The sequence below is a fragment of the Saccopteryx leptura genome, chromosome 2, assembly GCF_036850995.1.
Source record: "Saccopteryx leptura isolate mSacLep1 chromosome 2, mSacLep1_pri_phased_curated, whole genome shotgun sequence".
Taxonomy (NCBI): Eukaryota; Metazoa; Chordata; class Mammalia; order Chiroptera; family Emballonuridae; genus Saccopteryx; species Saccopteryx leptura.
In genome coordinates, this window is record NC_089504.1 from 20,572,685 (window position 1) to 20,599,144 (window position 26,460).

The 26,460-nt window shown below is 55.5% G+C and overlaps 1 protein-coding gene and 1 long non-coding RNA gene across 2 annotated transcripts in view; one reads left to right on the forward strand and one right to left on the reverse strand.

Moving 5' to 3' along the window:
- Nucleotides 1–506: 506 nt before the first annotated feature.
- COL27A1 (collagen type XXVII alpha 1 chain) overlaps nt 507–26,460 on the reverse strand; it is a 134,914-nt gene continuing 108,960 nt past the window's right edge. Inside the window, exons 40-61 of the mRNA XM_066367345.1 lie at nt 25,556–25,609; nt 24,569–24,622; nt 21,134–21,190; nt 20,896–20,949; nt 20,363–20,416; nt 20,041–20,094; nt 19,556–19,609; nt 19,371–19,478; nt 18,952–19,059; nt 18,010–18,117; nt 13,889–13,942; nt 13,318–13,380; nt 12,905–12,958; nt 12,712–12,747; nt 12,433–12,450; nt 12,196–12,231; nt 11,492–11,518; nt 9,277–9,342; nt 8,211–8,379; nt 6,838–6,947; nt 4,464–4,682; nt 507–2,559 (exon numbers count right to left, since the gene is read on the reverse strand). Coding sequence (XP_066223442.1) covers nt 2,413–2,559; nt 4,464–4,682; nt 6,838–6,947; nt 8,211–8,379; nt 9,277–9,342; nt 11,492–11,518; nt 12,196–12,231; nt 12,433–12,450; nt 12,712–12,747; nt 12,905–12,958; nt 13,318–13,380; nt 13,889–13,942; nt 18,010–18,117; nt 18,952–19,059; nt 19,371–19,478; nt 19,556–19,609; nt 20,041–20,094; nt 20,363–20,416; nt 20,896–20,949; nt 21,134–21,190; nt 24,569–24,622; nt 25,556–25,609 — 1,704 coding nt within the window. The 3' untranslated portion in view covers nt 507–2,412. The remainder of the gene's footprint in view (nt 2,560–4,463; nt 4,683–6,837; nt 6,948–8,210; nt 8,380–9,276; nt 9,343–11,491; nt 11,519–12,195; nt 12,232–12,432; nt 12,451–12,711; nt 12,748–12,904; nt 12,959–13,317; nt 13,381–13,888; nt 13,943–18,009; nt 18,118–18,951; nt 19,060–19,370; nt 19,479–19,555; nt 19,610–20,040; nt 20,095–20,362; nt 20,417–20,895; nt 20,950–21,133; nt 21,191–24,568; nt 24,623–25,555; nt 25,610–26,460) is intronic.
- On the forward strand, nt 16,598–20,435 carry LOC136394338 (uncharacterized). Its single transcript, XR_010749182.1, has 3 exons — nt 16,598–16,657; nt 20,004–20,106; nt 20,311–20,435. It is a non-coding gene; the product is annotated as an uncharacterized lncRNA (long non-coding RNA).

A 26,460-nucleotide genomic window follows, 5' to 3' on the forward strand; every position in this document is an offset into this window, starting at 1 on the left:
GTCATCAAGTTAAGACGAGGTCCTTACCCAAAATTGACTGCTGTCCTTCCTTATAAAACTATGTGAATACAGAGTCATGCAGGGAGAATGTCATGGGACTACGGAGGCGGGGATCGAGGTGCCAAGCCAAGCAAGGCATGGGGCCACCTGCAGCTGGCCGAGGTCAGGGCCCTCCCCCAGGGGCGTCAGAGGGATGGTGGCCCAACCAGTACATCTATTTCAAATTTCTAGCCCCTAGAACTGGGAGAGGATGCATTCTGGTTGTCTTAAGCTGGCAGGTTGGGGGTACAGTTACAGCAGCCCTAAGAAACCGAGGCACTACACAACCTGGGTGCCCTCATTTTAGTGCCACCACCTCCCGTTAAGGTGCAGTTACGTCTCACCCTGCACCCCCTCCTACGGGAGAAGCAGGACATCCCCTGAGCGTCTCCCCTCCCCCACCCTGCAGCCCCGCCAGAAGCCTCCCTCTGGGCTTTGCAAAGAAGCACACGGCCACAGATCTGTCATTCCATTGCCTCAGTTTTAAATATTTATTTAAAATCCAGAAGGGAAAAGGAGAGACGGGACCCACTGGGGTTTTAACACACTGACATGTGGACAGAGACATCAATGAGGACAGCAGAGAAACCCAAGAACGAGACAGAGGCCAGGTGGAGACTGACAGCGTGGGGATACCGCGGGCCGGGTTGAGGCCCGAACTGCTACAAAAATGCCCTTCCGTGGGCGCATCTGGGCTGGGGCCAGAGGGCGAGGGGTATGGCACGTGTCGGGGGGAGGGGGGCCAGAGTGAGGTATTAAAGAATGCAGGTCAAATCCAATTCCCAAAGAGACACAACTTCAGGGGAAGAAAAAGAAAAAGACAAATAGACTTTCACATAAAATTTCGCCTTCTATAAAAATAATTTCATAGTTCAGATAACCTCAAAATCCAACCTGGGTGCTGACGGGTTCAGGGATATAGGTAGGACAACTCAGGCGACACTGAACATCCCTCGCGCGCTGAGCTCTGAGGTTCCCATGGTCCTTCTTCTCAGCCGCATTTGCTCTTGGCGCGGATGACGCTGTGTGTCCATAGAATTTGATGGCAACGCCAAAGCAAGCGTGATGACTGCATCTCCAGCGCACAAGCTCCTGGAAGGGAGGGCCGTAGTGGACGATGGTTTGTGGCTTCGTGAGGTGGTTCCGTGCCTATGTCCCATCTCCGAGGTCAGCCCTGACCCACTGCTGCTCCTGTAACTAGTTTCTTCAAGGTCGAGGCTTCTGCCCGGACTCTCCAGTCTAGATGGCCCCCGCCAAGCCAAACTCCCCTCCGGGGTCATGAAGGGCCAAGTCAAGATCCTTCACCTGCAGGCCTCCCCCTGCCTTAAGAGGGCAAACATTTCAATGTCCATAAGTTAAAGGTCAATCTTACTACTTTTGTTTCTGGTAGGTGGTGTGTGTGTGTGTGTGTGTGTGTGTGTGTGTGTGTGTGTGTGTGTGTTTGTTTTTGTTGTTTTTTTGCTTTGCTTTGCTTTTTTTTTTCCTTTTTCTTTTCCCCTTCCCCCCACCCGCTCTCCTTAGCAGATAACCTGATGAGCACAAGGGTGACATTAGGAAAATTAAAAAATTCCCCAAACTTTTCATTTGGAGGAGAGAGGAAAATGTGGACGCTTGCCCACATCGAAATACTTCTTCAAAGTCTGTGGCAAAAATGGTAGCACCTTCAGAATCTTAAATAGAGTTTGGTTTGGTTTTGTTCCTTTAAAAAAAAAAAATCACGTACACTAAGAGACAATTGTGAGCACCAGCGATTGATTTCACAGTGGGAGGTAGCAAACGTGGCGGCCCCCAGCCCCGAGGGCCTCCGCCCCCCTGGCCTCCTGTGCTCCCCACCCCGCTGCTCTTTCTCACCGTCTGTCTTCACCTCTTCCCCCAGGTGAAAAAAAAATAGTAACGCACCTTCTTTGTGTCTGTTTAAATAAAATAGATATAGTTCTTTCTTTCCTTTACTCCTTTTTTCATGCCTCCTCTCTAATATTGCACATCATAGCTCCCTGGCCGGGGCCAGCTGCCCCCTGCCCTCAAGCGGGCCAGAATGTGGGGCCCTTGCCTGGGCAGGAAGCTGCGGGGGAACGGGGTGCCGCAGAGCTGGGAGACAGGCCATGGGGCTCAGGCGGGCTGCGGAGCCAGCTTGCTCCGGCTGGCTCTTCGGTCGGTCCTTGGAGCTGGGCTGGTATCACCCTGTTCCCTGCTGCCCCCCCAGCTGCTTCTACTGGGCGGCAACATCTGGGGCCTGCCCTAGGATCCTCCGGCAGGTGACCTGCCCTGCCTGGGCCCACCTGCCCCTAAGTGCCCTCCCTGTGCCGCCGCCTTCTCCTCCTCCTCCTCCTCTTCCCTCCGCCTCAAGGCCTAGAGGAGCCCGGAGGTCAGAGGTCAGAGGAAGCATGCAGGTCCAACTTCCAGGCGGTACCGCTTCCCTGATGAGGCAGGAGGGAGGTTGTCCACGCTGACGATAGGCAGCTGCTGGGGGTCCTGGGTCCTGAAGGTGAAGAGCGTCTGATGCCAGCGGCCATCCTGGACCTGAGGGCAGAAGGAAAAGGGGACACATGTATCCATCACGGTCGCCGTCATGCATCACGGGCATTTCCCCGGCACCTCTCCTCACACTTTCTAACGGCCACGTGGTATGTCACCATAGCATTGACCTGGTGCTTCTACTCCCTGTATTTTTTTTTTTTTTTTGCGTTTTTTGGAAGCTGGAAACGGGGAGGCAGTCAGACAGACTCCCGCATGCGCCCAACAGGGATCCACCCGGCACACCCACCAGGGAGTGATGCTCTGCCCATCTGGGGCATTGCTCTGTTGCATTCAGAGCCATTCTAGCGCCTGAGGCAGAGGCCATAGAGCCATCCTCAGCGCCCTGGCCATCTTTGCTCCAATGGAGCCTCGGCTGCGGGAAGGGAAGAGAGAGACAGAGAGGAAGGAGAGGGGAGGGATGGAGAAGCAGATGGGCGTTTCTCCTGTGTGCCCTGGCCGGGAATCGAACCCAGGACTTCTGCACGCCAGGCCGACACTCTACCACTGAGCAACCAGCCAGGGCCTACTCCCTGTATTTTTTATGCGTAATGCTGTAATGACTATCATTGTACTAAGCTTTTGTGCACATTCTTCATTATTTCCATAAAACAGATTCTAGTAGATTTGCTGGATCAAAGGAGAGGCACATTTCTGAAGCCTGGGAGGCAGTTTTCAAAACAGCTTTGTGTAAGCATGTTAGTTGCCCCACACCCTCACCAACATTGTATATTACCAGTTTTGTTTAATCTTGTGAAACTGGTTTTGTTCTTTTTTTTTTTCTTCTTGACAACTTTCTGTCTCTCTCTCCCCCAACGACCCACCCTGTTTAACCAAAAAATGTTAAAAAATGAAACTAATGGAGGCAGAGGGTAGAGGTACATCCTTTTTATAGTAATTAAATATATAGAAATATAAAAAAATATGGAAGATATATAAAAGTAATTAAGATATAATATTAAAATTAATTAAGGAAATTAAATAAAGTTATGCTGTCTGGATAAGAATTAATGTAGTGTGTGCAGCTGTGATAAACAGACTGACTTTGGAGCAGGGCCCAGTTAGTGTGTGTGTGAAGTTACACGTAGATAAGTAGCTTGATGTCGTAACTCTGTAAGTTAACGTAAATAAGAAGCTTCCCTAGGAACATCTTAAAAAGTGGGTTGATGTGACATTTCAGTAGATCAACATAAAAGGGGCTCCCTGCAAGGAGCTCCCAAAAAGGTGGTTTGAGGTGATAATGCTGTAGATTGACAGCTGTTAGAAGGCGTTGGCCAGAAAAGGTACTACAGCTGAGGAGCCCCCTGCTGTGGTAGTCGCCCAGACTCCAACGTGAACGTGAACTGTCTCCAGGTCACTCTGAGCTCTGACCAAAGACAGCCCAGAGGAGCACGCCGACAGGGCCCCCTTAAGCTGTACCCAGGCATGCCAAAAGGATTTGTGAGTAATAAATTGCCTGTGTGATTCTTGCAACTAACTTTGTGTGTCGGTCTCGTGCTTTTCCTTCAGTGGCAGTTGGTGTCAGCACTGATTAGTAGCATCCTCCTAGCCGCCTCAAGAGTAGTCTTGAAGAGGCTGCCAGCCCTGCTGATAAGCAGGAGTGGCCCACTGCACGGGGATGTCGAATCAGGGATGCCTGATCGACATAGAGCTTGGGCTCTACTGGGACAATCCTCCTAGAAGCAGCCTTGCAAATGAGTGCTGTATCTACCCACCTGTAAAATTTACCAGCCCGGACCCTCCCTCAGAAGAGCAATGTGAATAAAAGCAATTTTATAAAATTGTCATAAAAATTTATTACACAAATGTAAAAGCTATTTGTATCATGCTATACGTTCTAGTGTAAAATACAATTTTAAAATAAAACCACATTTTTCCACTTGTCCTCGCGCGAGGGGTCTGTGGGTTACCTTGCAGCCATCCATCGACACTTCCGGCCTGAACTGACCCCCGGCTTCAAAGATCTGCCCGTTCCAGGCGCGGAAGCGCACAGCCTGTTTGGCTGGGGTCTTCCCGGTGCCCTCCTGCCACACGGTCATGTTAAGGCAGTGGATGGTGATATGCTGTGTCACCTCGGAGCTTAGCAGGTGCAGAAAATTCATCTGGACCCGGCTGACAGCAAACTCGACCTGTGGAGGAGGCGCAGCGGAGGGGTCGGGTCTGGTGTGGATGCCCCCAGCTCCCAGAGGGTCAGGGAGAAGCCCTTTCCCGGAAACATTTCCCACCCATGTTCCCAAACGTGTGTCCATATGAAAGACAGGGACAGGGAGGCCTGTGTGAGCTGGTCCACAGCCAAGGAGCAACAAGGAAGGGGAGGAACCAAGGCCGGCCTGACGCTAGGGTCAGAGCTGTGAGGGTCCTGCCGCGATTGGATCCGCCCACCCCCTCCGTGTGGGGGGCGGGGTCTTTAGAACCCAGCTGGGGTCCAGAGGGCCAGGCCAGAGGATCTTGCCCAAGTCAGAGGCTTTCCGAGTGCACAGGAAACAAGAAGCACTCTTCCTGTCCTGTCTAAGTAAGTCCCCACATCCCTGTGGGGATGGGATGGGTAGAAATGCCAGACCTGACAACCACTAATAGGACAGGGTCTGTGGCCTCAGTGGCCCTAGTGAGATCCCTGATGGTTGGAGTTTCTCTGTTTTTATAAAGTGAGTACCTGACTTAAGCTTTGAGCCCATCCACCTCACAGGTGGCTGGCCATCTCTGGTAAAGGGCCAGACCACCTCCCCCCACAGAGACTCTTTTGTTTTCGAGATACTGGTTGCTTTCAGCAACTGACCCTTTGGGCCGCTTGTCCGTTCCCTTCCTGTGCCTCACCTTCCCACTGTTAGGTTTTAAATCCACCAATAGCATGAGCCCACAGGTCCCCGGGCACCTGGGACCTCCCTGTAGGGCCCCAGGTGTGCTATGTCATTTCCGGTCCTGTGAGTAATCAACCTTTATTTTTTCCTAAGTTTCCTGATAGTTTTATTGCCAAAGGGCATCCTGCAATCATAATAAAAACCACGAGGGCCAGGCCAACCATAACAATGGTTACTGGTGGATTAAGATCGGCACAAAACAGTGGTTTGTTGTTCCCGATGGGGATGGCGACTCGCACGGGCAGTCACGCTGCCAACCCAGGTGCCAACTCCAGCCCCAGCCCTCTGCCAGGTGGGTCTGCCATGTGGCCCCCAATCCTCAGAGTGAGAGGGAAAAGGGCCTGCTGGCCTGTGAGCTCTGGCGGTGGGGGCAGCGACGGGGCTGCTGTGTTTTGTGTCGAATACTAGCACCTGGCACATGGAAGGGGCTCAACTGGTGGACCAGCTGGCTCGCCTAGACAGTCTCAAGCTCTGGGTCTGCGATAGTCAGCACCGGCAACTCCTCGAGCCTCCCAGGGAGCTGCTGGGAAGGGATGCAAGGTGCTCTGGGCCCCTGCCTCCCCTGCAACCGGAGCTGCGCTGCTGGGAAGGGATGCAAGGTGCTCTGGGTCCCTGCCTCCCCTGCAACCGGAGCTGCGCTGCTGGGAAGGGATGCAAGGTGCTCTGGGCCCCTGCCTCCCCTGCAACCGGAGCTGCGCTGCTGGGAAGGGATGCAAGGTGCTCTGGGTCCCTGCCTCCCCTGCAACCGGAGCTGCGCTGCTGGGAAGGGATGCAAGGTGCTCTGGGCCCCTGCCTCCCCTGCATCCGGAGCTGCGCTGCTGGGAAGGGATGCAAGGTGCTCTGGGCCCCTGCCTCCCCTGCAACCGGAGCTGCTCTTCTCAGCGCAGCACAAATTGTCCCATGTGCACGAGCAGTCAGTGCAGACCCACAGGGCACTGCCGGAGGCCCTGGGTGGGGGAGTGGTCCCGCCCCACTGCCACCGCCTGCCCTGGCTGCTTGTTGAGATGCCCTGAGCCACCTAAGATTCTCAGCCCAGAGATGGGCACCTGGTAAGCAGGCAGCAGCCACTCGTTTAACATGTGCACCCACAAGGCGGGCGGCGTGTCCCAAGGGAGCGGCCCCCTGACTGATGTTGTGCTGATGGCTCACGGTCCTCGCAGTCGGGACAGCTTGGCCGACTGTGCCATTTTAGGTATTAGGCAGAACGTCCTATTTGAAGAAGGGACCATTAGCATCATACATATCAAAGCGGTTTGGAGGTAGAACAATTCCTCCCCAATTTATAGATGAAGAAACTGAGGTTCAAAACTGAGAGGTGACTTCTCCAAGGCTATATGCAGCAAGACCTAAACCGGGATGGGGTGTGGCCCGGGTCAGGGTGCGGCGAGAGAGAGTCTGCCCACGGGGGACGGGAGGAGGCGGGCACCTTGGAGGCCGTGATGGGCTTGAGACACGTCTGCCCACCGTGGGTGAAGTTGCAGGAGACTTCGATGGTGTCGGACGAGCAGCCGAGGTTTGGATCGACCCAGTAGGTACCTGCAGGGAGCGATGGGGCGCTGGTGTATGAACGCAGGAAGGGGCCCAGTGGTGGGTTCTGCAGGTGGGCCCCGCACCTCAGGACCCCAAAGCCCCATTATTGGATGTAAACTCAGGAAGGGGAGGGGAGAGAGCAGGGATTCTGTGAGCCACAGCTCTCTGAGCGGAGCTCACATATAGCAGAGCTGCCGCTGCCCGCGTGGCACACGGCTGAGCATTTGACCCGTGGCCACTGGGAAATGCTCACTTTGCACAAGGGACAACCAAGGCCGAGAGGCTGAGCCACTGGCCCAAGGGATTTAGGGATGATCTAGTGCAGCAGTTCTCAACCTGTGGGTCGCGACCCCGGCGGGGGTCAAATGACCAAAACACAGGGGTCGCCTAAAGCCATCGGAAATACATATTTTATTTAAAAATGTATTGTATAATAAATATGTATTTTCCGATGGCTTTAGGCGACCCCTGTGTTTTGGTTGTTCAACCCCCACCGGGGTCGCGACCCACAGGTTGAGAACCGCTGATCTAGTGGAATGGGTTCTCCGCCGAGGTCAGTGACTCTCCTAGGGGCTGGCCGGGGAGGGGCAGAAGTCAGGGCTTCTACCCCTGCTGCTGGCATCTGGTCTCCCCACTGGGCTTCTGAGGGCGCCAAAGGCCCTGCCGCTGAAGGAGTAGGACAGCGGGCCACTAGGCCACCTTCTCATGCAGCAGAGGGAGGAGGGCGCGGAGCGCTGCGGTGGCTCGCCCAGCTCCCAGGGCTGCCGGGGAGCTCAGGTTTGTCTGTCTCCAAAGCTGTGGTCCTTCCACGGACCGCACATGCTCACACAGGGAGAAGAGAGTGGGGCACGTGCTCACACAGGGAGAAGAGAGTGGGGCACGTGCTCACACAGGGAGAAGAGAGTGGGGCGAGGTGCAGAGCCCACTCCCCGCCCCAGCCTCGTCCAGCCCTCCGGGGCTTTTCCTGCTGAAGCTCGTGTTGCTGCGCTACAAGGGGTGGCCCCGGCCTGGCGACTTGTGGGTTCTGGGAGGGTGGGACTACTCCCCGGTGTCCCACTGTGTCCCCCCCCACCCCCAGGAAGCACGAGGCCTGGCATTCAGGGGCTCAATGACTGCTGGTTGAGAGAATAAATGACTGACCATGTGCCTACGTCTCTGAGGACAGAAACTCGGCCCCGAGGAGCCCAGTTCCCCCTGGAGCCCCTCCGCCCCATCCCACCCCACCCCTGGGGCAGGAAAACCTCTCTCCAGACCGACAGGCCCTCCTACCATCTGCCACCTTCTGCTCACAGTCCATGAGGTCCCGGCAGACCCGGGCGGGGTTCTCTTTGGTGCCCAGGGGCGTCTTAATGCTCTGGATGAGGTTGCTGAGGTAGTGTAAGGTTTTAAAGATCTCCCCTCCCTGGTCCAGCACCAGTCGGTCCGGATGGCTGTAAACCTGATGTGAAGAGAGAGGGTGGCCATTGGCCCCTTGAGGTCCTGGCTCAGCCTGAGGGCCGAGCCTCCACAGTCCCAAGTCCTTGACACTTTGGGGACATCTCTGAGGCCTTAGGGGCATGCTTGGCTCAGGGGTTGGGTCTGCTCTACTTAGGTAAAGAAACTGGGGTCCAGGGATGGAGGGGGAGGTTGGTGCTGCCGTGGGGGCCTAGAGCCGGGTCCCTGGGGCAGGACGGCAGGCCTCTGTGAGCAAGGCAGACAAGCGGTGGGGAACACTGGGGAATGGCCCCAAATCCTGCAAGGAAGGGATGATGGAGGTCTCTCCACTGACCCCTACTCTCATGGAAGGAAGATAACGGCTCCTCCATGCCACCCTTTCTCGTAGGTTGTGAGCCTGAAAGGGCAGACTGGGCACCAGCTCTCCTGGCATCGAACCCAGGGAGCAAATGGAAATGTGTGTCAGCCCTCTGCTGGGATGACAGGTGGGGGTGAGTTCCCCATCTTGGGAAGGAGACAAGGCACTCTTGAGGGGGGTTCGACTAGATGACACCGAGACCTCCTCAGCCCGGAGTCTTAGAGTTGAGTTGTCCCGAACCGTGGGACTGAACCATGGAAGCTGCTTTGCACTGGGCCAGGCAAGCATCTCTTCCTGACTCAGGCCAGCAAGAACTCTGATACTCTGGGAGGCCTTTGGAGGGGCTGGCTGTGTGACCTTGGATGTGTTGCCGTCTCCTCTGAGCCTCAGCAACAACCCTCCCCATCTGTGGTTGCAAGATGCCATCGAGGGTCATAACATGCTCGGTGCAGGCCATGTGGAGGGGGGCATGAGCATACGTGGGCACAGTACTTCCGCTTCCCCCAGGAAGGGATCCCACTCGGGCAGGGCTCCAGGGGGTACCTCTGCTCTCAGTGCTCCACTGGTGTCCATCCACGTCTGGAAAGCTGCCCCGAGGTCAGCTTGCTGCTGGGCAGGGGGAAGACAGGGTGTGCGTCCTCACCCCCAGACTCACCAAGCAGGAGCCCCAGGGTCTGAGCACACACTCTCCCACCCACCATCCCCAGCAAGACCCTGGCCAAGACACACACCCTCTGTGGAACTCTGTCCTTCCTCCCCTTGAAAGCACAGTCAGAGTGGGGGCCCTTCCACGCCCTTCCTCCAGGCACTTTTTTTTTTTTTTTACAGAGACAGAGAGTGAGTCAGAGAGAGGGATAGACAGGGACAGACAGACAAGAATGGAGAGAGATGAGAAGCATCAGTCATCAGTTTTTCATTGCACGTTGCAACACCTTAGTTGTTCATTGATTGCTTTCTCATATGTGCCTTGACCACAGGCCTTCAGCAGACCGAGTAACCCCTTGCTGGAGCCAGCGACCTTGGGTTCAAGCTGGTAGGCTTTTTGCTCAAACCAGATGAGCCCACGCTCAAGCTGGCGACCTCAGGGTCTCGAACTTGGGTCCTCTGCATCCCAGTCCAACGCTCTATCCACTGCGCCACCGCCTGGTCAGGCCCTCCAGGCACTTTGATAATTCTCCACTGCCTTCAGGATTAAGTCCAAACTCCTCAGCATAGTTACAAGACCCAGCCTGGGTGCTGTGGTCTCTGGTCACTCTCGCTCCTTTCTCCCACATCTACTCTGTGAATAACACACTACCATAATTCTAAGTTCCTAAATCCAATGCTCTATCTAGCCACAGGGTCTTAGCACATGCTGCTCCCTTCCCTGGAACACTCTTTCTCCCTCCAATGTTCCATCTGGCCAACCCCTTTTCCAGGGGTTCTCAGCCAGGGGCAATGTTCCCCCTAGTGGACATTTGACAATACCTTGAGACAGTTTTAGCTACCACAACTGGAGGGGGGATGCTACTGGCATCTAATGGGTAGAAGCCAGGGATGCTGCTAAACATCCTACAATGCACAGGACGGTCACTCCCTGCAAAGAAGCATCTAGTCCCAGACATCAGTAGCCGTGCCCTAATGCCGTGCACCCAGGCTGGGCACAGCCCCCTCTCTCTCTATGCCTACAGCGCCTGGTTTCTCGTTTGGCTTCCACTGTCGTTGTCTAACACACACTTAGACTTCCAACCCTCGCACCAGGCTGTCCAGAGCACACTGCAGTCTTGCCTTGGAAACAGCGAGGGGCAGAATCTGACAGAGCGAAGCCCCGGATCAGGGTTCAGAGCTGGGACTCTGAAGGTAGTACTTCACAAGTTCAAATCCCAGCCTTGCCACGTATTAAGGACATAATCTAGGGCAAGTTGTATAACCTCTATGCCTCAGTCCTCCCATCTTGGAAATGGGCATGATAATATCACTAGTGAACTGTTGAGGGAAATAAATGGGTCAATACATATTAAGTTACTTCTAATGGTATCTAGCCTACAACAATCGATGCGGTTAGTATTAAAAATTTCAAAATCCTCTCATTTTCCAATTCTTAGAGGGAAAGTGCTTTCTGAGACCTTCCACTTTCCATCGGCCGGCTTCCTCAGTTAGTGGGAGGGTACCCGGAGCGGCCGGCTCTCCCTCCATTTGGTGAATGAGGCAGGAGGACTCGAGAGAAGCTGAGATAAGACAGATGGGAGATTCTGAGTGGTTCATGGCTCAAGAGTTCCCGCCCTGTTCAGTCTTTCCCCTTGGCCACTTCCTGCGACACCGTCAGGGCCTGATGCTAACGGTGGATCAGCTCAGTGTTAACACGAGGAAGGGGGATGGGGAGGGGGCCATGCTTTCAGACAGGGTCACGGTGCCCACCAGGGAGGGAACACAGGGCCCCAGGCTGCTCCCTCCTGGACTCGGAATCTGATATGGAAGAGTCCTCAGCTGTCAGCAATCTGTACAAGCGAGCCGACAGGACGCAGGAGCCCAGTGGTCAGGGTGTCCTCCTGGGTTCAGTCAGGGCCACATCCCAACTAAAGTCTGGGTTTCCCGGCTCCAGCCCAGGGCTCTTTCTGCAGCGTCTGGGTCTAGGGGCCAATAGCAAGTGACAAAAGGACATAGGCATCCCCAGTCCCAGTTTAGGGTTCTAGCCACCCTGGCCAGAGAGGGGTCGCTGCCAAACTAGCTCCTCCCGGGCCTTACCCAAGTAAACCAAAGGGAACGTTCTCCAACTTACAAAGTGGACAGGGCTCCCTGGAGGGCCCTGTGAAAAAAGAGACGGGGTCAGTATTGGCTGGGGACTGGGTGCTGGAGTCCTGGGGGCTGGCAAGGGATGAGAGGGGCTAGCCGGGGCCAGAAGACCCACGAAGCTGGTGTCTGCTCTTGCACAGGCCTGGCCCCACTGGGATGGTCTAGATCAGGGGTCCCCAAACTACGGCCTGCGGGCCACATGCGGCCCCTTGAGGCCATTTATCCCGCCCCTGCCACACCTCCGGAGGGGGCACCTCTTTCATTGGTGGTCAGTAAGAGGAGCACATTGACCATCTCATTAGCCAAAAGCAGGCCCATAGTTTCCATTGAAATACTGGTCAGTTTGTTGATTTAAATTTACTTGTTCTTTATTTTTAAATATTGTATTTGTTCCTGTTTTGTTTTTTTACTTTAAAATAAGATATGTGCAGTGTGCATAGGGATTTATTCATAGTTTTTTTATAGTCCGGCCCTCCAACAGTCTGAGGGACAGTGAACTGGCCCCCTGAGTAAAAAGTTTGGGGACCCCTGGTCTAGATTCTCCTAAAAGCCTGTGCAGCACGAGAAGCTCATGAGTCCTCTAAGGTCAGGGCCAAGACAAGTGCCAGCTGGCAAACCCTTGGGTCTCATTCAAAGGAACTGCACCTCCTGCCCCAGAGCCCAATGGGCACTGAGCATGCCGTTACCTACCGGTGGGCCAGGTCGCCCTCTGGGGCCGGGAGGACCCTGGAGGAAGAGGGGAACAGTGAGGCCCTGGCCAAACGCCTTCATCTTCCCCCACCCCGGGCCTCCGAGAGCCGACCTAAGACCCGAGACAACGATGGCCCTGGCATGGATGGGTACAGACGGGATGACTGAGGTCCAGCGATCCAGTGCCTGTCCAGTCCCGGTCCCCCACCCACCAGCCCTCACACACAGCCCACTCACCCTCGGACCTTGCAATCCCTGGATGGAGACAGAAGCAGGGAGAGAGAGTTAGGGACCCAGGCTGAGCCGTGCTCACACCCCATGAGCCACCCCACCCGCCCCTGCGGTGCTGCCCCAGCCCATCCACTCACCAGGTTCCCTTGCTCACACCCCACGAAATCCCCCCCACCCGCCCCTGCAGTGCTGCCCCAGCCCATCCACTCACCAGGTTCCCTTGCTCACACCCCACGAAATTCCCCCCACCCGCCCCTGCGGTGCTGCCCCAGCCCGTCCACTCACCAGGTTCCCTTGACTGCCTTTGTTACCCTTCGGACCCTGCAATAAACCATGGCCCAGTGAGAGAGGGCTCAGAGGGAAGCCCCATTTCTCCGATGCATGAACTGAGGCTCATACTAGCCCACAGGCACAGAGACATTCCGGAAGCAGGAAGGCAAGGGGAACCAGTGGTCTTTGGCCAACCTCCTGAACATACCGGGCGTCCTGAAGGTCCCAAGATCCCGAGGGGCCCCGTGATGCCTTCGTTTCCCTACAGGAGAGAGAAAGGCTTGTGTGCCCTTGTCCCAGGGGTGGGGGGGGGGGGAAGGTGCCCTGAGCGTCCCAAGGGAAGAGACTGTAGACTTCCTGAAGCAGGGGCCAGGTCATGCACCTCCTGGACCCTCCTATGTTCCCGGGGGTGGGCTTCAGGAGCGGGGGGGAGGGGAGCAGGGGACAGAGGAAGGACGGCAGCCCAGCAGGCAAGAATGACACAGGCGAAGTGTGACCGTGGGCAGACAGGGCTCGAGGCTGAAGGCGCAGGAGGGTGACATGTGTCCATCCAGCAGACGGCTGGCCAGCCTTGGACCTGGGGTCACTATCCCCTTTGGGACAGGGAGGAAAGGGACTCACCATCAAGCCAGGAGGACCCCGAGGACCCTGGATGCCTTTGAAGCCGATGTCTCCAGGGGGGCCCTGCGGGAGACAGAGGAAGGCCGTCCGTGTCCGGTGGCCGCTGGCAGAGGCCCAGCAGCTGCCCCCTCCCCAGGGGTCTGGCCAACCTCTGGCCTCCCTGTCAAGGTAGGCCCTGCCTGAGAGGCCCCAGAAATAGTAACAAATGTCCACGATTATTAAGCAGGTACCAGTGTGCTGGCTCAGTGCTGTGTAGTGTAATGTCTCTGGTCTTACTTAATTGTTACGACAATCCTCTGTTATCATGCCCATATTTCAGATGAGGAAACTGAGGCTTGGGGAAGCCAAGTGCCTCGCCTGAGGAACACAGCAAGTAAGTGGCGAGCTGGGCTCAGGACCCAGGTTGGCTGGCATGTGAGTGAGGACAAGATGTTCAGGCTCGATTCCGGTGGTGTGCAGGCCAGATTGTTAAGTGCTCAAGAAACATATGTCGAATGAATATGCGAATAAATGAACGAGCAGGTGGATGGACAGGACCCCAACAGGGACAGTGTGGAGTGGGAATCTGTACCTTGGGTCCGAAGAGGCCAGCCATTCCTGGGAAGCCCATCTCGCCAGAGTCCCCCTGTGGGGAAAACAGGAGGGGGCGGTGTGAGTGGGGCCAGGACAAGGGTGCTAGCCAGCCACCAGGACCCCTGGGCCTGCCTCCTCCAGGGACATCAGCCACTCCATTATGAGCTGATCAGATGTGTATGAACACCAGAGACCAGGTCAGCCTGGGTTTGCAGGGGCAAGAGCCTGTGCCCTCTGCCAGAGGAGAAAGCAGAGGCAGCTCAGGTGTTCCACAAGGAACTTTCTAGAACGCCCAGGACCTCCTTCAAGGAAGAGAACGAAAGGACCCACCAATTCCTCCCAACCCATCTCAAAAGCACTGTTAAGGAATGAGCCCCTAAAAGTAACCCCATCAGCTGAGGGCCTGCTACGTGCCAGGCACTTCGCATGGAGCATCATGCACGTGTGTCCCACATCAGCCTGGGGAAGCACAGTATGCCCTCTGCACAGGCGAGAATGGAGGCTCAGAGAGGGCAAGAACTTGTTCAAAGTCACACAGCCATTACGTTGGGGAGTGCGCTAGATCCAGATCAGGTGGGAACAATTCCAGAGGCCGGATTATATGGTAGATGCATGCTTAACTTTTGAAGGAACTGTCCAACTGTTTTCCAAAGTGGTCGCACCAAGTCACACTCCCGTTAGCGGAGTATGAGTGCCAGGTGCTCCGCATCCTCGCCGACACTTGCTATGGTCAGTCTTAAAATTTTCACCATTTTTACCAGGTGTGTAGTCGCGTCTCCTTGTGGTTGCAATGAGGTTGCCTAATAATTAAGGTTATTGCTCTTCTTGTCATGTACTTACTTGTCATAGGTATGTCTTATTTTTTTCCTGAAGCATCTATTCAAATCTGCTCAATTTTTAAATTGGGCTGCTTTCCTTATTGAGTTTTGAGAGTTCTTTACATATTCTAGATATAAGTCCTTCACCACATAAATGATTTGTGTTTCCTCCTAGTATGTGGCCTGTCTATTTATTCTCGTAACAGTGTCCATGGAGGGGCAAAGTTTTACATTTTGATGAAGTCCAATGGCTCAAGTTTTCTTTTTTTTTTTCTTTTACAGGGACAGAGAGAGTCAGATAGAGGGATAGACAGGGACAGACAGACAGGAAAGGAGAGGATGAGAAGCATCAATCATTAGTTTTTTGTTGCGATACCTTAGTTGTTCATTGATTGCTTTCTCATATGTGCCATGACCATGGGCCTTCAGCAGACCGAGTAACCCCTTGCTCGAGCTAGTGACCTTGGGTCCAAGCTGGTGAGCTTTTTGCTCAAGCCAGATGAGGCCGTGCTCAAGCTGGCAACCTCGGGGTCTGGAACCTGAGTCCTTCCGCATCCCAGTCTGACGCTCTATCCACTGCGCCACCGCCTGGTCAGGCTTCTTTTAGGGATCGTACTTCTGGTGTCCTATCTTAGAAATCTCCATGAAACCCAAGGTCTCAAACATTTTCTTCTGTGCTCTCGTTTAGAAGTTTTAGCATTTTAGGTCTTACATTTGGTGTATGATCCACATCGAGTTAACTTTCGTACACGGTATGAGGTATTCAACTCGAGGCTCCATTAGCTGAATCCACTATTCTGGATCCACTGAACTGCTTTTGGGCCCTTGTCAAAAATCAACTGTCCCCCTGTGCGTGAATATATTTCTGGACTATCTGTTCACTAGCATCACTATGGCGCTACCATACTTCGTCGGTTACTGTAACTTTATAAGTCTTGAAATCAAGGGCTGTTAGTCCTTCAACTTTGCTCTTCTTTCTCCGACTTGTTTTGGTTATTTTTGCATTTCCAAATGAGCTTTAGAATCTGCTTGTTATTTTCATCAAGAAAAGTGAAATGGCATTTGGACTGGGACTGTGTTGAACCCATAGAACAACATCAGGAATATGGACAGTTAACAGTATTAAGTCTTTTGACCAGTGAACACGGTAAGCATCTCTGTCTATTTAGGTCTTCCTCAACCTGTCTCAGCAGTGCTTCATAGCGTTCAGTGTACATGCTTCGTACACCTATGGTCAGATGCATCTCTAAGTATTTTATATTTCTGTGCTGTTGTAAGTAGTATTGCCTTTTAGATTTCAAATTCTGACTGCTTGTTGCTAGTGTATAGAAATACAATTCACTTGTGCATGTTGAGCTGGTGTCCTGCCATCTAGCTAAACTCACTTATTCTATAGCCAGATTATAGATTTCATTGATTTTTCTACGCATAGACAATCATTTCATCTACAAATAAAAAGTTTCATTCTTCCTTTTCGATCTGAATGACTTATTTTTCTTGCCTTACTGCATTGGCTAGAAGTGCCAGCACAGTGTTGAACAGAAATGGTCAAAACAGAGATCTTCAATTTATTTTTGCTCTCAGTGTAGAGGAGAGACTATTCCATGACATGACCGCTGTCAGACTGCTGAGCTGAACCTGGATCAGAGGGGGGATACTCTTACCAGAACACCCCCCCCCCCCCGGGAGACTGTCTGATAGTAATCAGTGTTCATTCTGACATAAATCAACACTCCTCCCGGCCTCCCCTAAGTGCTGGTTCCTGGAACAGGCTGTTGTCCTGACCTGGTCAAGCATGTAAAGTAATTTCTCATACCTGGCAGCACCCAGGCACTAACAGTCCCTGTGACCTTTTCCCTGTTTACTCTATGTAACTATTTGGCACCTATCAAGTAGCATGGGATGAGCGGTCCATTTCACCTTGCGGCTGCCCAAGACATACCTCGTATGTAAGTTTCCTTTAATACACTCTATTAATCAGCAGACTGGGGTGGCCAGCCTGGTTCTTTGGTCTTTCCCAGGTCTCTGCTTATAGAAGTCAATTTGCAGTCCCAGGAACCTTCCCTGGGTCTTCATGTACTAACACTGGGAGAAAATGTTCAGTCGTTCACTACCATGTTTGAAGTTAACTGTGGGTTTTTCATGGGCCCTTTACCAAGTTGAGGAAGTTCCTTTCAATAACAAATTTGTTGAGAGTTTTTATTAGAAATGGAGTTGGGAGACCCTGGCCAGTTGGCTCAGTGGTAGAGCATTGGCCTGGCATGTGGATTCCCAGCCAGGGCACACAGGAGAAGTGCCCATCTGCTTCTCTACCTCTCCCCTCTCACTTCTCTCTCTCTCTCTCTCTCCCTCTCCCCCCCCCCTCTCTTCTCCTCCCCTCCTGCACCTATGGCTCAGTTGGCCCTGGGCACTGAGGATGGCTCCATGGCCTCCACCTCAGGAGCTAAAAAAATGAGTCTGGTTGCAACAGAGCAAGGCCCCAGATGGGCAAAGCATCGCCCTCTAGTGGGCATGCCGGGTGGATCCCAGTCAGGCTGCGAGCAGGAGTCTGTCTCTGCCTCCCTGCTTCTCACTAAAATTAAAAAAAAAAAAAAAAGGAGTTGGATCTTGTCAAATGCTTTTCTTGCATCTACTGAGATGATATTTTTTAGTTTGTGAGTACGGTGAATTATATTGATTTCCCTTCAAATGTTATACCATCCTTGAATTCTTGGGATAAACCTCACTTGGTTTTGATGTACTTTTTTTTATATATTCTTAGATTTGTTTCTCTAAAATCGTATTGAAAAATTTTGTATCCGTGTATGAGGTATATTGGTCTGTAGTTCTCTTTTCTCGCACGGTCTTGTCTGACTTGGACCGCAGGGTAACATTAGCCTCACTGAATGCGTTGGGAAGTACTCCCTCCTCTTCAGTTTTTTGGAAGAGTTTATGCAGACGTGGTATTATTTCTTCCATAAATGTTTACTAGAATTCACCACTGAAGTCATCTGAGCCCAGGGTTTTCTTTGTGGGAAGTTTTAAAATTACAGATTCAGTTTCTTTCGTGGATGTTAGGCTGTTCATCTGGCTGTGACCCGCCTCTCCTCATTCTGAAGGGACCACTCAGACCTCCGCCCTCAGTCTCCTCCCGCCACTCCACTCAGGGGAGGCAGAACGGTATCTGGTACCCAGAGAGAGGGTGGCTCTCCGCTTGTCACGGAGCAGGCAGGTGGCTTCTGGGTCTGTGCCTGCGCATGTGTGAACATATCTGTGTGTGCATGTGACAAGTGAGCTTGTGTATTTCCTGCGGTTCACTCACCGGCTGGCCTTTGGATCCAGGCTCCCCCTGGTTCCCAGGAAGCCCCGTTCCGCCCTCTGTCCCTCGCTTACCGGGGGGACCCAGCTGCCCAGGTAATCCACTTTCACCCTTTAAGGAACAGATCAAAATGACCAGTCAAGGGGGAGATGGTGTAGGGGAGGGAGGGGGGACCTGGGAGAGAGAGTAATTCCACAGGGCCACTTGAGAGCTCGCAATGCTGGGGGTCGGATCGAGGGGGTCTTAAAACTTCAGCCTCCTTAAGAGGAAAGTATTTATTCTGGCATTCAAGGCCCCCCCCTCCACAATGCCCCCCCTCTTCATTGTTTCTTTCGAACCGGCCATGAAGCCCCCCCCCACACACACACACTGCTACTCATGCTAGGAAACCACCTCCCGTTTCCCCGATTAAATCCTCCCTGGGCCAAAGTCACCTCTCCCCCTGCCTGCTGTCCTGAAGGAGGATCTAGCCTCTCCCCAACTACACCTCGAGCTCAGGAAGGGCAAGAACCACGTCTGATTCATTCATCTCAATCTTCCTTCGGCATCTAGCCCTGGGCTCATACTGACTCACGGCTGCCTCCCCCACCAAATTGCTCAAAGGTAGCTTTCTAGAAGGGTCAGGATGCCTTGAAGAGTCCTAGCATAAGCAACATCTATCGTTCCATAAAGGCCCACAAGAGGGCGCCCATGGACAACTCAACAACCAGTTGAGGGATCGGGACCTGATAGGGGGCAGCGTTTATAGCTACCTGAACCAAATTACCCTTTGAGTTAGGTTCAAGCTTGGACAGGAACCCCTGAGAAAGGGCAGCAATGTGGACTCTATTTCCACACAGGCCCTGGAACATGGGGGCCCGTGTCAGCATTACAGTCAATACCTTTACAGCTAGTACCAAGGCAGAAAAGGCAAAGCGGGGGTCAGGGGATTAATCAGTGTCTGACCTTAAGTCCTGGGGGTCCCTGTGCTCCAGGCAAGCCAGCCACACCTGCATTTCCTCGCTTCCCAGCAGGACCAATGGGGCCAGGGGCCCCATCATCTCCTTGTTCCCCCTGTGAAGAAGAAGGCCAAGGAGGATCTCTGCTGTGTCCGGAGACGCAGCCAAGGACGCAGCTGGCCCCGAGCCCGGCTGGACTCTCGGTGGAGCTGGAGGCAGGGAGGCCCGACTCCAGGCGTGGAGGAGAGACGGTCAGGAGGCCACACTCCCAGGCCCCAAGGGATGAGGCGATTGTCCACACAGGGAACTTCGGGGTGTGTGGGTTCTGTCCCATCCTCCTGGCCCACGGCCCACGGAAGCATCCCCCCCCCCAGCCCCAATATACTCACACCTGAGCTCAAACGGAGATGCCCAAGTCCTGCTCACCTGTTGTCCTGACTGACCGTCCCTGCCAGGAAACCCATCTGGTCCAGCGACACCTTCGGGGCCCTGTCTCCCCACCACGCCCCGGGGCCCCGGCAGCCCCTGTAGGCCCTGGGGATACACAAGAAGCTGCTGAGGGCTTCCGGGGAGGGGCAGGGCGGGTAGGAGAGCCGCTGGAAGTCACTCACCTGCATGCCCCTCCGTCCTGGTGCCCCAGCCTTGCCTTGCTTTCCCTTCGGTCCCTGAAAAACCAAGCGGTGCATGCTGGAGGCTGCGGGCGGGTGCAGAGCCCCAGGGGTAGAGGCAGGGCATGCAGGGGACGGCGGGCCCTTGTGTGGCTGGGCCCTGCCCCTCCAGCTCCAGGACCTCAGTATCTGAATCTGCAAAGGGGCCCAAATGCCTGGCCTGGAAGCTGGGGGCAGAGCTGGCCTTGGCGCCCGCTGGAGTCACCGACCCTACTCTGGCCTGGTCTCTCACTGCTCCAGAGGCTCTGGGCATCGGCAGTTTCCCGGTGGGAGCTGGAGCCCACGGCTGGCCGGTCCACTTGATCCTCCCTGTGTTTCCTTCCCTTTCCTATGGTCCTCCCAGCCGGCCTCCTCCTTGCTGTGGGCTTGGGCCAGTCTTTCCTTCTCCCAGGGCCCTGGTCTCTGCTGTGGACACCCAGCCCTCTTACCTCTTCCCCTTTCGATCCTTTGGGTCCCGGCCGCCCCCGGGGTCCCGGATGCCCCTGCAAACCAAGGTGAGATGACGCAAGGTAGCCCCAGGATTCTCTCCCGGGGAGGGTGGCCAGTCTCCGCCTGGAGGGGGAGGGGTGGGGAGGGGTTTGGGGGTGCAGGCTCTGGGGGTGCCCCCAGGGTCGTCAGGGCAGGAGAAACCAGAATGGGCTGCCCCAGGCCCTCCTGCAGGGAGGGCCCCTGTAAGCGTTCTTTAATGTCCCCCACAGCTGCTCCACCCCCCTCAGGGCAGGAGGGGGACAGGACGGGAAGCCCACTCACGGGTAGGCCCTGCTGGCCCGGATTTCCAGAGGCGCCTTGTACACCCTCCTGTCCCTGGAAGCCAAGGAGAGACAAGTGAGGCTCCCATCTTGGAACGGGCACCTTTCCACCTGGAGGAGCCCAGGGGAGCCCTTGCTGTTCTTAGCCACGTGTCACTGTCTCCCTGAGCCTCAGCCTCCTCATCTGTGTGGACAGAGGGCAGGCGGAGCCTCCTGCTTCTGTCCACTGCTCCTGCTGGGAGGGCCATCCCGGCCGCAGAGGGGAGTCGGAGGCCGCACCCCCCACCTCCTCCTCCTCTCCCTCCATTAGTGAAGGTATCATGCCAGACCCTTCCCCTTCCAGTGTGAATTTCACCCTGAGCCCTCTTTCAGGGGTTTGTGCTGTAAGCCCGGGCACTAGCGGTGGGAGGAGCGCTCGTGTCTCGGTAGAAGGCTGTTCTCGTCCCAGGGAGCATGTGACTGGGGCTTGGGGCCGAGCAATGCCCTCTTCTAGCACCCCCACTGCTGCCAGCAGGTAGGCGCTCTGATACTTACCAGGTATCCGGGGTCCCCTGGCTCCCCGCGGTCTCCGCGATCACCCACGGGCCCCTGAACGACAACAGCAGCTATGGACCACCAGGCGCAGAGGATGCCTGACCTGGGCCTTACTGGCCATGCTCTCTGTGGAGCTGGAAGCGGCCTCAACCCTGTTCAGCCACCCCCTCCCCGCACAACAGGAGGCCGGGCTCCACCTCGGCCTTGGTCCGGGGGATGGAAGTTGGGGGGGCCTTACCAGATCGCCAGGGGGCCCAGGGAGCCCCTCAGCCTTGCCGTCCTCGCCCTGCTCCCCCTGTGGAGATAGAAGCAGCTTTAGGACAAATCACCTGCTCTTAGTGTATCTGGGGAATTTCAGACTCCACACTGAAGCCGAAAGGGCCTTCATCGGAGATGGAGTCCAGTCTACTCGGGGTTACGTATGGGGAGGCTGAGGCCTGAGAGGGAAAGGGCGGATGTGGGGTCAGAGCCAGCCCTGAGCGCAGAACCAGGATTGTGGAACACAAAACAGTGCCGTTACCCTCCCCGCTGGGCACCCCCAGGCCAGTGCCCTCAGGCTGTGAGCTCTGTGCTCCGTACTCCGTGTTCCGGTAGCTGAGCAGGGACCCTGGTCACACTGGCTTTGCACAGAACCAGCTGCTCAGATGGTCAGCAGGTCTCTTCCCAGCTGGGAAACAGGGTGAAGTGGGGTATAGGAGACAATGGAAATACCCATGGGGGTGGGATTTCATGAAATGAGGCAGAAGTCCCTGCACGGCACTCCGCAGGGAGTGACAATTCGAATAGCTGGCATGCCTGGGCACTGCCACGGGCTGGACATGGGCACTCACTGAGTCCTCTCGATGACCCTATGAAGCAGGCACTATCATTATCCTTATTCTACAGATGAGGACACTCAGGCACGGAGAGGGGATGAGAGCTGCTCAAGAAACCAGCTATAGAACGAAACTCCCACCCTTAATGGGAGCCCCAGGGAAGGCCCTGGGCTGCCCCAGGCTGCACCCAGCCCGAGATCAACTTGGGAATTTTGTCCGTAAGACGGTTTCCTGTCTGAGTGGGCCAGTGAGGCCTGGCTGTGCTGTTTTGAGGATCCCGGAGGAGGAGAGGCATTTGGCTGTCAGCACGCTACTGCACGTGTAGATGTGTGCTCAGCAGACTGCTATGAAGATTGCTGTTGTTGATAATAGTAACAGCAGGGCTGGCGTGTGGCACAGATGCAGTCAGAGTTGACAGTGGAGGTTTTTGGGCCCTGGCAGGACACTCCGGGCCCTGGTCCACCCATAGGACAGGTGGCTGGACACAGCATACCAGCTACGTGGAAGGTGTACACAGAGCAGCAAGTGACAGAACATCAGGGCTCAGAATGTTCCAGCCCCAGACAACACACAGGTGTCACCTCCCATGGGGCTCACTGTAGGCAGGGGGCTCACGTCAGAGCCCCTCTGAGCCCCTCGCTGCTAGCAGGGATTTGCAGGGGAGGCAGGAGAGAGAGGGGCTATGCCTGGGGCTAGAGCCCGTCCCAGGCACGAATCAGTTCCCAGACAGCGGCGGCGGCACCTTGGCCCGTGGCCTCTGTGGCTCCTGTGGGCAGAGACTGAAGGCGGAGGGATTTGGCGTCAGGCCTAGAACTAGTTGTACCTCGGGGGGTGGGGGGATGACCCAGGGAGTGGGGGTTCCCTCTCCGCCCTGCCCACTCTCTGTGGCTCTTTGTCCTGGGGCTTGGTCCCTCTGGGAGGCAGCTGGACTGGGCCGTGTTTACCTGTGTGTTCTATGGGCCTCACCTTCTACATCATTTCACGTATTCCTCACGTCGTTCCATAGAATCCGTACAGCACCCCTATGCTGTTATGACTACTGCCCCATTTTACAGATGGGGAAACTGAGGGCCAGGGAAGAGAGGGCCTGAGCCAAGGCCACACAGGAATCAAGGGAAGGTCTGGCCCAAAAGCCAGCTGTAGCGATCTCTCCCTCTCCCCCCGCCCCTACATTGTGGCTGTGGCTGTAGCTTGGACATGCATTTTTAGCCCTCCCCCCCAGTTCCTAGAGTCTCACCATCCCATCACCCCAATCCCGCTAGTCCCTGCCTTTGTAGACACCTGCCCCACAGGGAGTGCCTAGCTGAACAGCATCTTGGCTCTTTGAGCGCGTTGTCCGGCTAGAGAAGCAGCGTCTGGCCTCAGCGATCCGGCCCCGCCACCCTCCCACTGATCCTGAGCTAGTCCCTGAGCTCCGTGGAGACTGAGTTTCTCCACCTGTCACATGGGACACTGATACTTTCGTGTCGGGGTCACAGCGAGGATTAGGGGGAACCCTTGGGAAAAGAGCTTGCATATGGCCTTTATGCCCTGGGGGAGAGACGTCTCCCAGGAACCTGCTCTCTTTTCCCTCCCAGCTTGTGGTTGGCTATTCATTCATGTTACTATTTTTATTGTTGAGCCCCTCAGGACCTCACACTCCAGCCTCCGTACTAAATAAACCATTATAAGAGCTGAAATACCTGTTGCATAGCCAGATGTACAACCAGACTTATACCGAATAAGTCAGAAAATGCATCTGGCTGACACCTAGGTGATGTCTTGCTTAGCCGTCCCAAGGTACCCACCCACTTAACGGGTGAGGCAATCAAGGCCCAGGGAATCCAGGGGCCCCACCCAAGGCCCCAGCTGATTTACGGCAGATTTGGGGTTTGGGTTCCACTCTCAGCAGCCACAGGGACTTTTGGGGGGCTGTAGACAGCTCAGAGCAGAAGCACCCCGTCTTAGGGTCTGTGTGAACCCCTCCTGCACTGGCCTTGGCAGACTGTGAGGGCCCAGGCGGGAGTCTGGGAACCCAGAGGCACTTTCTGCGGCTTCCTGTGTGATGTCAGAGCCTGTGGCTAGCTGATGGCAGATCTGTTCTCCAAGCAGGGGGAACGGGCCAGCTGGACAGCACGGCAGGCCGGGGTGATTCACCCGCAGCGGGATATCGTTAGTGGGAAGCTGACTAGGCAAAAGAAAGGAGGGCTGAGGAGGCAGCGGTGGCCGCCTGCTAGACCTTCCAGCTGAGCCGTCAGGAGAGGAGGGAGGAAATGGAGGAGGAGCTCCGAGCCGCTAACATGGGACCTGGAGACAGGTCCCAGGGCCAGCTCGGTGCTGCCTGGGACCTCTGCGCCCCGCCCCCATGTCCCCACCTGCACAGCGGGGCAGGGTACCATGACCAGCAAGGTTCCTTCTAGCCACTCGTCTCCCCTACAGAATCAGGAGCCAAGGGGCGGGGAATGGACATGCCTCCCCTCTGCCTTGTCCACCCCTTCCTGGTCATGAAACGCTGGCTTAGCTCTCTCCTGGCGCTCGCTGGGTGAGCTCATTCACCAGCAAGTCTGCGGTTCCCATGTTCATGTAGAAGATGGAATTGCATAGGTTTAGTCATTACATGGCTGATGTCCATCTATCTCCCTTGCTGGACTGGAAGCCCCAGGAGGGCAGGAGCTGTGTCTGGTTTTGTTCCCGTGCTGGGCACAGAGGCGCTACCCGATACGTGTGTACTGCACGCAGGTCTAAGGGCGCCTGCCTCCTGGCTGCTCGTGGTGTGATTGGGGTGAGCCTGCTAGGAACTTGCCACATGGTCCCACAGGCACAGTGCCGCAGCCAGCCTGGACACCGGGAGCAGCTGCTTCCCGCAACCTAACACCCACCTTGTCGCCCTTTGGTCCAGGAGGCCCAAGGGGTCCCGTGATGCCTTTGTGTCCCTGCAGGAAACAAGATTAGAAGGCAGGAGGTGAAAACATGGGAGAGGGGGGGATGCAAGGACTTGGGAGGGACATATGATGAAGGACAGGAATTTGGAGATAGAAACACTGGATCCTGGCTCTGTCCCAACTTGCTGTGTGACTTCTGAGCAGGCCCTGTGCCTCTCTGAGCCCTGACCTACCAGACATGCTGTGTGGGTCCCAGATACACCTCTGAGGGCAGCTCTGTGTGGATGGTTGAGGGCACTGCCTGCCCTGCCCAGGACAAGACCTCAGGAGAGCCAGCAGTGTCCTCTGGGGCAGGGGCGGAATGTCCTCAGTGGACTGCCCAGGCTGTGGCCGGAACCGCACAAACGGATTCCTCCGTGGGCTCCCAGAACCCCTCTCCCAGTTTCCATGTCCCTTGTCCTCTCGCTTCTGTTCTCCTCTCCCTCCTCCCTTCCCTGCTGGGTCTCTTGGGTGAGACTGATCCCACTACTAACTTCACAAGCTCTCAGGCTTTGCATACGCATTCTTTCATCTCCCCGAGCCTCTGTTTCCCTTCCTGTGCAAGCCCAGTGCCTCCCCGCGGCCCGGTCTCCCCGATGTGCGATGTGGCTTGGCTCAGCCGTCTCTAAGGGGCGCCAACTTGGATGCAGAACTGGCTGAAGGCTATTTCCTTCTGCTGAGCGCAGCTGGGCAGCTCAGAGACGAGGTCCATGGGGCACCCATTATCAGAGGAAGGACTCAGAGGGGGCGCCACCCCACCCTGCCTGGCCACTGAGGGTCCTTGACTCCCACCCTGGTCTGTGGGCCCAGGTGCTCCATGGGACAGGTGAGACTATGAATCCCCATCAGCCCAAGGGCTGGCCCCCAGGTGGAGGGTGGTGGGGGCAGGGGACCCAGGTCTGCAGGACAGAGTTCCAGAGAGAGGGGGAGGTGAGGTTTCCTTACGTCGTAACCTGCCAGTCCTGGTTCTCCTTGGGCCCCCATCCGTCCTGGAGCACCCTACGAGAGGAGGGGGCCTGCGTTGGTACAGAGTGTGGCCCTCAGAGCCGGACTCAGGCCCAGCCTGCCCCCCAGGCCCCACCCAGCCCCGCCCAGCACAGCACAGCAGCCCGGCACGTCCATTCGCCAGAACCCAGGCTGGAGGTTGAGGTGAAGAGCAAGTGCCAGCCACTGTCCCCGGTCCTGGAGCTGCCCTCTGCCCCCGCCCCTGCCCCCAGCCCTGCTTTCTCCCGGCTCCAGTTATTCCTGAGAGACCACGGCTCACTGTCTCCCGATTCTGTGAGCAGAATGATTATGAAAAATTAAATGATAGGAACTAACAGTTCAATTCTATCAAAATTAAGGCAACACCTATTCAAAACTCACTCCTTCCTAATTATTTCACATTTTACTGTTTATTACCTATGCTCAGGTTATCACGTGTATTGCATCGGGGCGGTGGAAATACGAGACAAGGGAGCGCTCCCGTGCGTCTCTCCCTGACCGTGCGCTCAGTGGCATCATGTTGGGTAGCCCAAAGCCAGCCCTGGGGGCGGCGTTTCCACCAGGGGAACGGGCCAGTGCCACAGGCCAGCACACCCGTCTGCCAGCGCACACTGGCAGCTCCGAGATGCTGTGTCACCCTCGTCTGCCCGCTCCCTTGCTTCCTCTTAGGGTCCCCTGCCCCCTGCCACACCCCTCAAGCCAGCCATGGCCTGGGACGACATCAGAGTCACCCACAGAGCTGCAGCGGCAGCTTCACCCTGAGCCTCACGATTCTATTTCCAGTGGGAAGATTCTCTGTTCAGTAAAGACACGCCCAAGGGACTGGTCTAATTAAGATTATGTAGGGCTTGTTAATCTGGATCTCC